The sequence below is a fragment of the Carlito syrichta genome, unplaced genomic scaffold (genome assembly GCF_000164805.1).
Source record: "Carlito syrichta isolate Samal-C Ts95f unplaced genomic scaffold, Tarsius_syrichta-2.0.1 Scaffold315831, whole genome shotgun sequence".
NCBI lineage: Eukaryota > Metazoa > Chordata > Mammalia > Primates > Tarsiidae > Carlito > Carlito syrichta.
In genome coordinates, this window is record NW_007259927.1 from 622,511 (window position 1) to 639,308 (window position 16,798).

A 16,798-nucleotide genomic window follows, 5' to 3' on the forward strand; every position below is an offset into this window, starting at 1 on the left:
TTTAATTTCAAATGTTCTCTTATATAACCTCTACTATGATGGCATGGTTTTCTCTGTAGTTTGGCAATGCAGCAACATTTCCATTTCACAAGTTGGGCTTTAAGAGTCAAGGTTAAAATACTTTGAGGATCCTGAATACACCTTTGAACTTCGAATGAGGGTTATTATAATTTTTTTTTTTTTAGTCAGGGTCTCACTCTGTCACCCAGGTGAGAGTGCAGTGGCATGATCACAGGCTTGACCTCCTGGACTCAGATGATCCTTCTGCCTCAGTCTCCCAAGTAGCTGGGACTACAGGCACACACCACCACACCTAGATAATTTTTGGATTTTTTTTTTGGTAGAGACGAGGTCTCACTATGTTTCCCAGGCTGGTCTCAAACTCCTGGACTCAAGCAATCCTCTCACCTCAGCCTCCCAAAGTGCAGGGATTATAGATGTTAGTGTGTGGCTATTGTGATTGTCAATGTAACCCTCATGCATGATCAAAGGCACACATCAGCTGTGTGTTCTAGACCCCAGAGTGAGCAACCACTGAGAAGCAAAAGACAGAAAAAGACAGTGCAGTAACAACAATGCAACTTCCTCAGGACTAAGCAGACCGCTGCACGAGGTCTGGCTCCTTAGACCTCAAGATAGACACACTGAAAGCCTTGTTGCTGCAGCAACTTAGTTTGTGGTAGTCTTGGCTGCCTTCACTTCTCTGGCTATCCGAGCACATGAATTCCTGGTTGTCATGGTACCAGGGTGAGGAAAGAACTAAGGATAGGGACATTTAGGGTGTCTCCTTCCTCTAGGATCCTCAGGACTGCACCCTTCCATGTTAACACACAGATACTTAATTACTTTGCAATTCATTTGAAAAAAAAAACAACAAAAATTAGGTTTTGAATATGGCAAAAAAAAAAAAAAAATCCAGAAAGGAAAATATAAAACTTTGTATTTTATATACAATTAGGAATAATGCAGCTTGACAATGACCTTGTGAAGACTCAGCTAAGGCAACAATGTTGGTAAGCAGGTGAGGTAGGGTGCTTTCTATGGGCTAAAGGGTAGACTATCTTGATTGACCAGAAATGACTCAAAGAACTGCATGATTATTGTGATTGCATGCAAGCAATAATAGAGTCCAAACCTTCACTGCCCTCATATTATTATATTCAAGCATGAAATCACTGTGGCTGTTTAATTTATAAGTGAGGCTTAAAAAAAAAAAGAATTTACTCATAATCCCATTTCCGTATCCATTTTTGACTTGAAAATTATGTCATCAACTATTTTCTTAAAATGCTGCATATAATACATATTTACAAATTTCCCCATGTGTTATTGTACTCAGCAGCCCTTTTTTGCTTACAAAAAAAAGCCATGTTTTGTATTCCCACAATGCCTGTAGACATTGCTAACATAATAAACATCACTCTATGTTATATGTATGTTATGACTACCCACTGACTTTTTAAAAAATAAGGAACCATTTTCTTTTCTTTTTTTTTTTTGAGTTGGAGTCTCACTCTGTCGCCCAGACTGGAGTGCAGTGGCCGCTCCCGGCCACCGCAGCCTCAACCTGCTGCGCTCCGGTGATCCTTCTGCCTCAGCCTTCCAAGTAGCTGGAATTACAGGCATGCGCTACCACGCCCGGCTGATTTTTTGATAGAGATGAGGTCTCGCTGCCCAGGCGGGTCTCGAACCCGCGGGCTCAGGCAGTCCACTCACCTCGGCCTCCCAAAGGTGCGGGATTACAGGCTGAGCCACCAAGCCCGGTTCGGAACCATTTTCAAAGACTAATACAGGATGTGCTACTGAGAAGTGTGTGAAATATTTTCTCTGGATAGGTCCTTTCAAGGAGATTAAAACACACAAAATATTATTTATATCGTACTAAACTTTCATAAATGTTCTATGATGTTTCTATATCAAAATTTTCTTCTTGTGAGAATTTGTGGAACATAGAGGAAGTTTAATGCATAAACCCATACCCCTTAGTTGAGCAAAAGATGTATTTATGGTCCCCCGGCACCAAGAAGACAGAAGAAATGTCTTTCCTTTTTCCAAGCAGCTCAAAATGCTTTAGCAAATACCTTGTGACTCTTACTCATCACCAGTGATGTAAGAGCAGGGGTCAGAGAATCAAAGTCAAGAATCAAACTCTTGGCTTCAATAGCTTAATCCACTAAAACACGTTGCGTTTTAAAATGACAAATACTTTCCTTTGGCACTGGAAAAGTGAAAGCTTAAAAATGTTTAGGAAATTTTCCAGAAGAATGTGCTCTTAAGAGTTTTTTTTATTACAATTCGAATAGTATTTGAGAATTAAGAGTGACAACATGCCAAGTTTCAGGGTACGAACCCGAACATTTAAATATAACCATGTTGAGTTTACATTCACCCAATACAGTGAGCTTTGCTTTGCTATTTTAAATAATTTGGTTCAAATATTCAGATTGAGTCAATATGTTATTCTAATTCACTGTGGTCATATGGGACGGGGGCAAGGATCTTCTGGATAGAGCATAGAGCGTGACCCTCGTAGTTGCGTTTGGCCAGCCAGGTTGCCAGAGACACTGGAAATGGGACAGATCATCCTTTCTGTCACTGTCACATTTTGTGTGAGAAGTGGATCAAAGACTGCAGTGGAAGGTTGCACGAGGGTACCAGAAGCGGAGTAAGTCCCTGTCACCAAATAGCTACCAGGCTGCAGAGGGTCAGGGATGGGAACAGCCGGCTGGAAAGACCCAGAGCCCTGTTGGGCCAAAGTGCCTTGACTTCCTGACAAAGTCTGGCACCTCACAGACCCTGACTGCGGGGCTTCAGTCCCGTAACCGCTGTCTTTAGGGCGTGGCTGAGCGTGTGTGGCTTCGTCATCCACACCCAGGCTTATCTCAGCAAGTTTTTTAAATTTGGGGCCAAGCGAGTCCAAGAAGCTGTCATCCAAGTCATCAGCAATGAAACTGCAACAGCCCAGGGAGCCCAAGGGAGAGTCTGAGTCATCTACACCTTCATTATCATAGATAAGCAAGCAGTCATTTGCTTCCTGGTTGTCGTCTTCCTCTGCACAGGCAAATGCTTTCTAAAGATGGAGAAAGAGTGGAAAAAGTGGATTTTAAGATTCAGTTGTATTATAAAACACTGTTTATAGAAAAAAATAAATTTTAAGAAAGATTCAGTTGAACACTATAATACATTTCATAGAACTCAAGGTTTGATTATAAATTCTTGAATTAAGTAATCCATTAGAAGTAAAAGGCATACTTTTTTGTTTGTTGGTTTTTGAGACAGGATCTCACTCTGTTGCCAGGCTGGAGTGCGGTGGCACAATCACTGCTCACTGCAGCCTCCAACTCCTGAGCTCAAGTGATCTTCCCACCTCAGCCTCCTGAGTAGCTGGGATTATAGGTATGCACCACCACGCCCAGCTAATTTTTCTATTTTTTGTAGAGACAGGGTTTCATTTTGTTGCCCAGGCTAGTCTTGAACTCCTGGCCTCAAACAATCCTCCCCTCTCAGCCTCCCAAAGTTCTAGGATTATAGGTGTGAGTCACCATACCTATCAGGAAATACTCTTTGTACTAACAACCTTGTTCAAAAAGTTATCTGGTGCTTGGACAATAGTCTGGTTGACATTAACTCAACGTTGAGTCTAGTCTACGCTTATGTTTGAGTTTTTTTTTTTTTTGAGTTGGAGTCTCACTCTGTCACCCAGATTGGAGTGCAGTGGCCGGGAGCGGCCACTGCAGCCTCGACCTGCTGGGCTCCGGCAATCCTTCCGCCTCAGCCTTCCCAGTAGCCGGAATTACAGGCGTGCGCTGCGCGCCCGGCTGATTTTTTTTTTTTTTTTAAATTTATTGTAGAGATGAGGTCTCGCTGCCCAGGCGGGTCTCGAACCCGCGGGCTCGGGCAATCCACTCACCTCAGCCTCCAAAAGGCACGGGATTACAGGCTGAGCCACGAGCCCGGCTATGTTTGAGTTCTTGATGTTGAAGGCACTAATGTGGATTTAGGTCTACAGAGACAACGTGTATGACATCTGGAGGTTATTCACTGGACTGAGTGTAAGGGTCTCAATGCGTGATTGTGCTACTGCATGTCTTTGTGATGAGGCGGTGGTAAGGGAGAAATCCTTTTGTGCACCATTTGAGGCAGCTCTTACCCTGAAGAGGGCCTTTGCCTAGATTGTATAAAACCCTGTGGGAACCTAACTTGTAACCAGAGCCCACATCACACCTTGAAATATCCCAAGAATCTTCATCCCCAAGCCTCACCCCTCACCCCCTTTCCCCACTGCTGCTGTCTTTCCTCAAACACGATGTCAGCCTTCATCTGCTTGGATACTAGGTCAGACCCTGGCACTTATCCGTTTCGATACCGGAACTCTTTGTGAGATCCATTGTAAGCTTGCCTCTCGGTCCACTAATCCCTGGCCATCAAGCTAGAGGCAAACAATTGGCCTCCCAAAGTCTTCTCTGTTTTTGCATGCTTGCTCCTTCTCTGTTTTATGCTTCCTGACACTTCATTCCTCCCGTCTCATGGATCCTCCGTCCCATCCCTTCTTCCCCCTTTTATTTTTGGGTCATTAATTACACGGTTCTTCAACATGTTTTGGATATCGACTCCTTTGAAAATGTGAAGAATACTGTAACCCTCTCTCAGGAACATATATGCACAGATTTTCCATATCCTTTATGATGCAAAATACAAAATAAACTTTTTTGTATTCTTAAAGAGGATACTGCTGATCCTCAAATATAAAAGATTTGCTCTCAGTTGTTTTTCTAGTTGAAGGAATGTAGTGCTACTTGTTATAGGCTCTCACTTTGTGGCTGCTTGTCTATTCTTTTTAAAAAACATTATTGTCGGGGCAACCCCTTTGGGTTCCCTTCCACTATGGGAGCTTTTCTGTCCTCTCAATAAATCCTGCTTTTTCACTTAAAAAAAATCCCCACATTATTGTCATTATTATTAATTTTTAGAGGTGGGGTCTTGCTTAATTGCTGAGGCTGGAATGTAGTGATGCCATCGTAGCTCACTGCAGCCTCGAATTTCTGGGCTTAAGTGAGCCTCCCACTTCAGTCTCCCAATGGCTGGGACTATAGGCATGCACCACCAAGTCTGACTAATTTTTAAATTTTTGTAGAGAAGTATGTCTCGCTCTGTTGCTCAGGCTGTCTTGAACTCCTGGCTTCAAGCTGTCCTTCCACCTCAGCCTCTGGAGTAGCTGAGATTACAGGCACGAGCCTCTGCGCCCGGCAGACACAATCTTCTTTTTGATCAGTGACCCCATTGTGACAGCCACCTCTATTATTTCGGCAAATGAGAAACCTCTTTTTTTCCCTTACATTTTAACAAGCAGTAAAAAAAATTTAACTGCCAAACCGAAGCATGTAATCAAGTAAAAAGATCTCCAATGTAAAGACAATAACAAAACCACAAAGATTTCTACCAAATTACCTGAGAGAAGTAGGATTCCAGGAAACTCATGCTTATTGCCCCATTACCATAGTCTTTATTGGTCCCTCCTGTGGAATGCCTTGTTCTCATGGTTCCTGACTGCCCCGCGGGACAGATGCCAAGTCCAGTGGCTGCTCCGAATCCTGCAGCGGCGCTGGAGACTGTTCCTGCTGCAAAGCCTGCAGCACCTCCAGATCCGGAAGCTGCTCCAAGCTTCGTGGTCATTTCCATTCCCGAAGCACCTTCTACCACCGTCCCTCCAGCATACATATTTGTACAAACTTCTAAAAACAAGGGAGAAAATTCTGTGACATCTTATTCTGTTATTTGTTGCATTTAAAAAAAACACACACACACAAACTGGTATCTGAAGTCCATGAGCAGTCACCATGTAAAACAAGGAAGCGGGAGAAGATACAACTCTATGACTAGAGGTGTTAAGAACATTCCATAGTGTGTTATGTGAGAGTAATAGAGGGGAGAACATTAACAGATGAAAAAGACTGGGCGTGGTGGCTTATGCCTGTAATCCCAGCAGTTTGGGAGGCTGAGGCTGGAGGATTGCTTGAGGCCAGGAGTTCGAGACCAACCTGGCAACATAGTGAGATCCTGTCTCTATTAAAAAATCAAAAAGTTAGCCAGGTGTGGTTATTTTCATCTGTGAGCCTATAGTCCCAGCGACTCGGGAGGTTGAGATGGGAAGATTGTCTGAGCTCAGGAGGTTGAGGCTGTGGGGAGCCATGATCAGGCCACTGCACTCCAGCCTGGATAACAGAGTGAGATCTCAACTCAAAAAAACAAAAAACGGATGAAAAAGCTCTAATGACATACTCATTAAGTGCACAAAGAAATAGATTTTCAGTGACAACAGCCAGAAATAGAAAATTAAAAACAGAATATTCAGCACACACCCATAGGATGCTTCTAATGCAATGAATGCTTGTTTGTTTTCATGAAAAAAATGATAGTTAATAGCAGTCATGTTGGCTCAATATGAAAACGAGGAGGAAACACATAATGTAATCGTGCAAATGAGCAGATGCTAATTTGGTGTCTTGGCATCCTGACTATTTAGCCTGTTACCTTTATATTATGTGCTCATGGAAACTTATTTTTTTAGAGAATTTTAATATAGTTCTTGCTTTGCAATTATAATGGGAAAAGCAGGTACAGATTGGAGTAGCTGATAAAGGCAGACAGTTATATATTTGGGGAACTCTCGTACAAATTTTGCAGGCTGGACACAAAAATAATCTACTGCTAAATATGGAATTAGGAAAAATTTTAATTTTAGGCATCAGCTGTTCCTTCTGTTTACTGCATAGCTGTGGCATTGAGATAATATTAATAAAATAATCACTTGGTAAAACCAAAGAAATAAACAAATTCACCTGTGTGATAACTTAAGTGACTATGTCCCATTATGGTGTAAGAATTGATAACTGATCTCAAATCAGGATACTCTTAGTGTTAGGGAAGGGAGAAGGGGAATAGGATTGAGGATGTGCACAAGAGACTTCAACTGCAAATGTGACCAATGTTAAGAACAGACAAAGTTGGATGGTGGATATGTAGATATTTGTTGTGTTTTACTTTACATTTTTCTACATTTTTCTGTCTTTTCTAATGAAAAAAATTAGTAATTGATTGCCTGAGAGTTATACTTCAGTTTATTAAAGTTTGGAAAAAGTATAACAAATCTTCAGATATCGAAAACTGTGGTATCAGCAGATACATTGATTCACTGAAGCCAGACGTATGTCATGAAATTGACTAATATGCAAATATTAAAACTGCCTTTCTTCATTTTGGTGGTAACAACTCTTGATGTGTGCACACAGGTGCAAATTGTTAAGAAAATAATTTTGAACACTTCTTATGTCTGAATATTTCTTACAATCACCATTGCTTTCGAAAATAAATTTGATGTTCACTTACCAGAACTTTCCATGAAATCGCCTCCATTGGTTGTTATTGGTGGCACACAAATATTTGTGATTTCCTGCAAACCATGTTTGAAGAATAAATGCATTTCAGAGCAATATAGATAAATTTAGCCTTTTGCAAACGATAACTTTATAAGAAGCCCAAATTTTTGCAGAAGTAACCATTTCTATCATTTGACATTTGAAGAAGTAAAATACTAAAAGCCTCCACCCACTTCAGCACTGACTCTCAAACTGAGGATCAAGAAATCTCTTATTTTTATGCCCCTCTTCCCCTATTCCTATCTGAATATCAATGAAATGTTTTCTCTACATATGAAATAAATATTTTTCTAACAACATGCTAAGTGCCCACAAAAAAACCAAAATCCAAACAAATACTCAAAAAAAACTGGGTGCTTACCTTGTCTTGAGGATGGGCTCCTTCGATTCCCCACTGATGAATTGTTCCTTCAGAGCCATCAGGAACTGGGATAAAATGCCCTGGCACTACCCCGGTCGTGCCACAGTCACAGGTCAACAGCAGAAGGGGAGCCACTAGTGAGAAACAAACATTGGAATCACTTGGAAACCATTTGACAACGGTCAGAAATGTTAGAAGGAAAATAACAATATTTCAAATACTTGTGGAAAACTCCTAACGAAAAGCAAAATTAGTTTCTACAAATTAAAATTTGTAAACAAGCACACTAAAGTTTTATTTGATTATGAAACTGAAGGAGACAGATTGAACCGTTTCTTGTATGTATAGTGTTGTCTTGACATAGGGACTGTTTGGTGTTTGATAAAGGTCATTGTTTGGCTCCCCAATCCTTTCCTTAAAATTCTTTTTATGATTTTTGCATTTATTTGTTCATGTTGGGGCTCTGTGTATTTTGTCAGGTGGACCCACAGCTGAATATATGAGCTGCATGCTCAAGATTTTAGATGGGCATGTTAATATTTGAGTCATCTGATCTCTAATTAGCTCTTAGCAAGCAGTAATTAATCAGCAAACCCAGTAACTAGAGTGATAACCTAATACATGGCTATCAGTTCATTTTTTTTTTTGAGTCAGAGTCTCACTCTGTCGCCCAGGCTGGAGTGCGGTGGCATGCTCACAGCCACGGCAGCCTCGACCTGCTGGGCTCAGGTAATCCTTCCACCTCAGCCTTCCAAGTAGCTGGAATTACAGGCACGCGCTACCATGCCCAGCTTATTTTTTTATTTTTTATTTTAGAGACGAGGTCTCTCCAAGTTGCCCAGGCTAGTCTCGAACCCCGAGCTCAGGCAGTCCTCTTGCTTAGCCTCCCAAAGTGCTGGGATTACAGGCTTGAGCCGCCAAACCTGGTCAGTTCACTCTTAATTGTGACTAAAGAATCCCTTAATTGAGACTTGAGATTGGAGGGGGCTTTCCTGCTAGTGTAAATGTCCTTTTTCTGTGCGTATGTTTGGCAATAAAGAGCAATGTCATTCTCATGTTAATGAACCAAAAGAGATACTCAGTCTTGAAAACAGGTATCTTACACACTCTACTGTTAGTGATTTCATGATCACCTCTGGCCTGCCAAGGCCTCCTCAAACTTTATGTTTGAACTATGTTCATTTAGAGGGAGCTTAGCAAGGGGTTTAAGAGCACAGCTGTCAGAGTCAGATTTCTAGGGTTTGAATTTTGGCTCCTCCATAACCAGCTATGTGACACTGGGCAGTTATGTCATCTTTATTTGTTCAGTTAATCAGCCCATAGAATGGCGGAATAAATAGTATCTGCATTATAGGTTATTGTGAGGATTAAATGAGTTAACATTGGTAACAGACAGTAATGGGTGCCATGAGTATTTGCTAGTAGTATTGTTAGGATGGGGTATATTAGTTATGCAAAATAGGTCAGTCTTATATATAATATGAAAAAATTAGAACAAGTGTATAAAATAGTTGAATATAATGAATATGGTTTTTCAAACTTTAATATAATGCTCATATAAATGATACTGCTAAAGATTTTCTCTATTACCATCTTTAATTCTATGACTTTGTGAGAAAGCTTGAACATGATGAGCTGACAAAATAGTTTGGAAGGTGATGAACATAAACCTGAGTGGTCAGTATTTTTAGATGGACATAATAATCTTTTATAAATCTTACCTATCATTGTATGTACAATGCATATTTGGGTTTTTATACATATTCAGAGAAAGTTTTTCAAACTGTGGAGTGTATCTCTATAGTCTGAAAAAGATATGTTCTATGACACGTGAAACTTGAAATGTGGCATTTTGCAAATGGTACTATCATCATGAAGCAAATATTATTGTGGGAATAGCACAATATATTCCTTCTGATTGCCATTCTGAGCCAGAATCCCAAGTGTTAATGGCCTACAGGACATACCTCACACTTCAAAATGACACATTTCAAAATCAGATTCATTACTGCCACCCTACACTTCTGTGTTTCCTCTGATATTTTCTATTTTATTTAATAGCTTCAGTACCCATTGACTGTCAAATATAGACTTCTGGGTTTCATCTGGGCTTCTTTTCTGCTCTTGCTATCCATGACTTAGTCCATTCAGGCTGTTATAACAAAAATACCTTAGACTGGGTAATTTATAAACACTATAAGTTTATTACTCACAGTTCTGGAATATGGGAAGTCCAAGATCAAGTGACCAGCAGATTTGGCGTCTGATGAGGGCCTTCTTTGTGTCCTCACAAGGCAGAGGACACACAGGCCCCTTCAAACCTCTCTTAAAAGTGCACTGATCTCATTCATGTGGGCAGAGCCCTCACAATCTGATCACCTCCGAAAGGCCCTACTGTTCAATACTATTGTGTTGGGGTTTAAGTTTTCACATAAGAATTCTGGGGAGACACACACGTTCAGATCATAGCAGTTAGTCTCCAAATCTTGAACAGGTGCCCCAGTAATGTCTCACAAAGCTATCTTTTCCTTTCCAGTCTCACATCATGACTCTAAATCTGATCTCCATCTCCTCTCTTGGAACTATTAAAATAAACTCTCACGTGCTCTTTCCTTTCTAATTTACAGTACACACTGTTGCCAGAGTTGTCTTTCTAAAATACAGATATGATCATGTTAATTTTTTTTTTTTTTTTGAGTCAGAGTCTCACTGTTGCCCAGGCTGGAGTGCAGTGGCATGCCCATGTCCACCACAGCCTTGACCTACTGGGCTCAGGTGATCCTTCTGCCTCGGCCTTCCAAGTGCTGGAACCACAGGCACACACCACCACGCCTGGCTAACTTTTTTGGTTTATTGTAGAGACAAGGTCTCGCCAAGTTGCCCAGGCTGCTCTTGGACCTCTGGGCTCAGGCAATCCTCTCGCATCTGCCTCCCAAAGTGCTGAGATTACAGTTGTGAGCCACCATGCCTGGCGATCATGTTAATCTTTTATTCAAACACTTTCAGTAACTCTCCTTTCTTATAGATGAAAGTACACAAGCCTCAGCAAGCCTTTCAAATTAAGTCCAACACATTCTCCGTATCACCTTCCCTTTCCAAAGTTTTCCCATGCTTTAGGTGTCCAAGGCTGTGTGATTCCTAAAACATGCTAAGTGTTTTCTGGCTTTGGCTCTTGTTGCTACTTTTTGGACATACCTTTTTCTGTTTTTATGCTTCTTACATCTTACTCATCCTCCAAGGCTCAACTGAAGGATTCCCCTATTCTGTGAAGCTTTCTGCAATACCCCTATGTAGTCATTTCTTGCATAACTTTATCATGGAAAATTTTAATATAACGCTATCACAAACTTTTCGTATCTATATGATCTTTTTTCCATAGAGTTGGACATACATAGGTCTGTGAACTGTATGAAAACCAGATTCAAGTTTCCTTTTCAGCTGAAGGCCAGCATAGAGACTTACATAGAGGTGCTTGAAAAATCTTTGTGGTTGAAGTTGACTAATATGATACAAATTTTTTTTTTTTTTTTTGAGTTGGAGTCTCGCTCTGTCGCCCAGACTGGAGTGCAGTGGCCACTGCTGGCCACCGCAGCCTTGACCTGCTGGGCTCTGGTGATCTTTCCGCCTCAGCCTTCCAAGTAGCTGGAACTACAGGCGTGCGCTACCACGCCCGGCTAATTTTTGATTTATTGTAGAGATGAGGTCTCGCCAAATTGCCCAGGCAGGTCTCGAACCCGCGGGCTCAGGCAATCCACTCACCTCAGCCTCCCAAAGGCGCGGGATTACAGGCTGAGCCACCAAGCCCAGCTTAAATAAAAAGAAGAATTGCAAATATTTTAGGGGAAGGAGAAAGGGAAAAGTATTGGGTGGTGGGGGAGGCCACTAGATGTGTCTATAACAATTTGTTTCTCTCTTTTTAAAAAAGAGAACTTTAAGAAAAAACTTTAAAAAAATATAGTGGGAAACTTCCAGAGTTGGGAGTGGGGGCACACCTCATCAACAAGGGTACCTGAGTAATGACCATTTGTATACCTAATCCTGAACTGTATCCCACATCTTAAAAAAAAAAAAAAATGACAAACCATTAATATTCATTAAATTTAAGTGATAGTTATATGTGTACTTGTCATGTTCTCAACTTTTTGTGGTTTTAACATTTTCATAAATTAAAAAAATTGAATAAAGAGTTTGATCTTTTGATCATTCAAAAAATTAATTTAACTCTAAAAGTCTATGATTTTATAATAAATGAGAGAAGTGACTGTGAAGTTAGCAAGGATTTCTCCTATTTATACAAGAATTCTCCAGGAAGCTATTTTAAAAAGAGACCTCTTACATTTAAAATGCTACTTGATTCACAAGATTTTGTTTCAAATGCAACTTTTCAGAAATCTATCTATTGAATAAAATAAATTTTACTTTTTTCAAAAAATAATGCTTATGTTTGGTTTTCCTAAATGTGTTCAATAAACTTAATCATATTAAATGTGAAGGTCTTAAAGAGGAAGCATATTCAGGTAGTCACCTATTTTGAGAAAATATTGAATTATACAATAACTTCTCAAGGCCTACACTACATTAATGTGTATTATGATATCCTTTACATATTTTTCTGTTTATCTGGGAATCTTAGAATCTCAGGAAAATTGAATATGGAGAAAACATCAAAGAAAGTGCCATAGTCATGGATGAGGCCATAATTTTGACCATAAGAATTACTGGCAACATATAAAGGGTCTTCATGATTTATTCTTTTCCCTCTTGATTATCTTGTGCTATTTCTAGGTTTCTGATATATATATGACTTGCTTTGCTGTATTATTATAGATTGTTGGCTGGGTTCAGTGGCTCATACCTGTAGTCCCAGCACTTTGGAAGGCCAAGGCAGGAGGATTGCTTGAGCCCAGGTATAAACAAACCTCTTCTCTACAAAAAATCAAAAAAACTAACCGGGGTGGTGATGTACACCTGTAGTCCTAGCTACTCGGGAGGCTGAGGTGGAAGGATCACCTGAGTCCAGGAGTTCAAGGCTGCAGTGAGCATGATTGTGCCACTGCACTCCAGCCTAGGCTATAAAGTGAGACCCCCATCTCAAAATATGTATATATTGTTAGCAAGTAACAAGTTAAACATTTCAGATTCTTCCTGAAAATGCCGCTTCGCCTTAGTTTTACCTATAAAACCACAGAGAATGGTTCTTCCCACATTGCACAGATGAGTAGGGCAGCAGCGAGTCCTTTGCAAATGAGGACACCCCATCCAACAGAGAATGAAGCACTGGCATACTCACACAGCAACAGTAGAAGACCGAGGAGCAGCAGGCCAATGGCAGCAGGTCCCAGCCTCCCCGAGGGTGGCTTCCCATACTTGATCTCAGGGTCCCTGTTTGGCTTATAACTTCTGCAGATACCCCTGTTGTCACACTGGCAGACTTCCAGAGTCAAACTCTCTGGCATTTCACAGATATTGTTCTGATTGTCCGTAACCACCAAGGAGACTCGGTACACTCCAGGAGATATCTCTTGTTGGGCTCTCAAGAGTGCCGAGGTAGCTGTAGAGAAACAGTCATACAAACTAGAGTAGGGCAAGGTGTCTGCTTTATATTGCTATCACAGAATACCATGGACTGGATAATTTATAAAGAAGTTTATTTTTGAACCGGGCTTGGTGGCTCAGCCTGTAATCCTGCACCTTTGGGAGGCTGAGGTGAGTGGATTGCCTGAGCCCGTGGGTTCGAGACCTACCTGGGCAGCGAGACCTCATCTCTACAATAAATCAAAAAATCAGCCGGGCGTAGCAGCGCATGCCTGTAATTCCGGCTACTCAGAAGGCTGAGGCGGAAGGATAGCCAGAGCCCAGCAGGTCGGCTGCGGTGGCCGGGAGCGGCCACTGCGCTTGTCTGGGCGACAGAGTGAGACTCCAACTCAAAAAAAAAAAAGTTTATTTTTCATGGTTCTGGAGGCTGGGAAGTCCAATGTCAAGGTGCCAGAATCTGACAAAGGCCCTTGAATGTCATTATCCCATGGTGGAAGGTGGGAGGGCACAAGAGAGCAAGTGGGGGCTGACCTTGTCTTCATAACAACCCACTCTCAGGAGAATGAACCCACTTCGGTGGTAATGACATACATCCATTCATAAGGGCAGAGCCCTCATGACCTAATCACCTCTTACACGTCCCACCTCTTAATGTTGTCACATTGGGGATTACGTTTTCAACACATGAACTTTGGGGGATGCTTTCAAACTACAGCAGTGTCTCGTACTCTTAAAGCTACTTATTTTTGTTAGCACCGCTAGGGTTGTCACAAATAGCAGGGCTGATAGTAGAGTGAGGTCTGAGCTGTGATGAGGGCTATAAGGGGTTCAAGTGGGTAAATCTGTCTATACCTATCACCTTGCTTGTCTCTTTCTCTTCCCCAGGTGGGCCTCTTATTCTCCCCCCTGAAAATTAGTTCTACTCTGCTTTTCTCACTAAAGAGAATGGGAGGCAGGTATCATTTGAATGTCAGGACCCCCCACGTCTGGGGCTTAACCACTCTCTTGTAGTCTGCACCAGTCTTTAGGCTTGTATGGCCCTCTGAGTGTATGTCTTCCCTCGACTCTCTGTTCTTGTGTCTGACTTATCAAGACTGAGTTTCAGCTTTGGCTGCTGCCGCCTCAACTTCTTCTGTAAGTTCTCATTCCATAAACTGAAGGCCTATTGTATGGGAGTCCCTTGTGGTGACAGCCTGTTGCATATCTGAATCTTGAGCATAGATTGTTCTCCATTCTCTATTACTACGTTGGCTTTTTCTGTGTGGGCTCCCACAGTAGCTCTGAGAAATATTAATGTTGTGTGGCTTGAGTCATTTTTGATTCCGCCATGTCCTTTGACATATTGCCTTACCCACTTAGTCCAACCATTGTTCCCCTGCTCAGCCTCACCTGGGCCACGTATGTCTAGTGCCATGTCCTCACCCTCTCTGATCTTTCTTTAGCAGCCTCTTCATTGGCCGTTATCTGGTGCATAGTTTGGAGCTAGATCTTTACACCAGGATCAGAAAGGTCCAAGGGAAGATGGCCATGGAGAATAAGATCCCTTTGGTAACTCTGGCAATGTCTGATACTAAGGACGGAAGGGTACCATGAAGAACATTCATGGCCGGGGGCGGTGGCCTGTAATCTCAGCAATTTGGGAAGCCAAGGTAAGGGGATTGCCTGCGCCCACGGGTCAAGAAAAACCTGGGAAACTTGGTGAGAACTCATCTCTACAATAAATCAAAATATTAGCCGGGCCTGGTAGTGTGTGCCTGTAGTTCTGACTACTTGGATGGCTGAGGTGGAAGGATCGCCAGAGCCCAGCAGTTTGACACTGGGGTGGTGGTAGCGTGCCACTGTACTCCAGCCTGGACGGACAGAGTGAGATTCCAACTTGAAAAAAAAAGAGCATGCAAGGAAGCAAGGTTACTTCAGAAAAGAGTCAGGAGAAGTGAGTTAGTTTAAAAATAATTTAAAGTGGTCTGAGGGTCACTATAAAATCCAGAAAGGATGGAGATTTGTATTAAGTCTAATGTCTATTTCTATGAGACTTATGAAAAACAGGCAGTATAAAATAAGTATTAAAATAGGCCAGGATGGATTAGTTCTTCCCTGTGGACTAATTGGTTTGCAAATTTCAGTCCACCATGCTCTCAAGGTTCTGGACTAGTAACAATTTAAGTGGTACTTCCTATGATCATTGAGCAGGACTTTTCCATGCTTTGTGTCTGCTTACAGACTGCACAGTTAGGAGAAGTTTATGTATTTAGAAATCTAACAGCTCTGTGATAAAATAGATGCCTGACTGTAATCTTTTTGTGTGTGCACTATGGAGGTAGAAATAAACATACTTAAAATATTAAACGAAAGCCCAAAATATTAAAAACAGAAAATATACAAGGTAATAACCCTATGTCTTATCATTCATATCTCTCATGAAGACAGAAAAAATCCACAAGGCTGCAACCACATCTTCATTGCACATAATTTTCTTAATTACCCTTGGGAAGGACCTGTTCTTTGATGAGCTCTATTACCTTTCTGGACATGTACAGAAGGAGCAATTTGCATTTATAGAAGCAATTTACTACTGCTCACCATTGAGTGTTGTGATACTCCACACAACTGGCAACTTTAGAGGTTGCTTCTCCAGGGAAAATGTGTAGGGGCCGGTATATTTCCCTCTATCCAGTGTTCTGACGGAAACCACCACGGAAGGCGATGAACTGCAAATGATTTCCTTTTCAAGGACAATCGTTGGACAATTTTCATTAAAACTGGGTACTTCAACATATATGGTGCCTGTAGAAGTTCTGCCTGTGTTTCCTGTAAGAATAACATTCCAGAGTTAAAGAAAGATCAAAGTTGTACAAAAAAAGGAGACTCATATTTCTTTTATATAGCTAGGTTAGTGTGTCTTCTCATGAGAAATTATATTATTCTCAGAAGTTAAAAAAAAGTCATTCTATTTCTACATCTTCTGAAAAACAAATATAAATTACCAAGTTGGCCGGTGTCTCTAGTTAGTAGCACTGGCTATTAATCTAATATGCTTAAAACCAAGTTCTATAAGGTGTTGAATTCACTGATTACAAGTGAAATCAACACAAAATTAATAGCTCTTTTAAATGTGTTGATTTTAATTGAAATCAATGTGCAAAACAGTTTTGCTTCTAATGTGTGAGACAAAGTGTTTAGAATAAACAATTATATATTTTTATTACCCAAGATATAAAAGTGTATTGAAGAAAAATTTTAAATTCTGACAATCAAAAACAATAAAATAAAAGTCTTTCTATGGTGGAATAATGAGTCATTTCTGTTGTTACCTTTATTTTTCTGTTTTCCCAAATGTTAACTTTTTTTCCCCTATGTTTTTTAGGTGTGTTTGTTTATTGCCTTAAACATAAGTTAATATTCTACCTGGCAAACACACACTCAGTGAATATTATTTTAAAATATTTCAGAAGAAAAAATTTTATTG

At 40.9% G+C, this 16,798-nt stretch overlaps 1 protein-coding gene across 1 annotated transcript in view; it reads right to left on the reverse strand.

The window, feature by feature from the left end:
• Positions 1–2,284: 2,284 nt before the first annotated feature.
• The window catches only part of DSG3 (desmoglein 3), a 33,054-nt gene continuing 18,540 nt past the window's right edge, over positions 2,285–16,798 (reverse strand). The window contains exons 11-16 of the mRNA XM_008073388.1: positions 15,913–16,140; positions 13,088–13,348; positions 7,798–7,931; positions 7,387–7,450; positions 5,449–5,732; positions 2,285–3,070 (exon numbers count right to left, since the gene is read on the reverse strand). Coding sequence (XP_008071579.1) covers positions 2,477–3,070; positions 5,449–5,732; positions 7,387–7,450; positions 7,798–7,931; positions 13,088–13,348; positions 15,913–16,140 — 1,565 coding nt within the window. The 3' untranslated portion in view covers positions 2,285–2,476. The remainder of the gene's footprint in view (positions 3,071–5,448; positions 5,733–7,386; positions 7,451–7,797; positions 7,932–13,087; positions 13,349–15,912; positions 16,141–16,798) is intronic.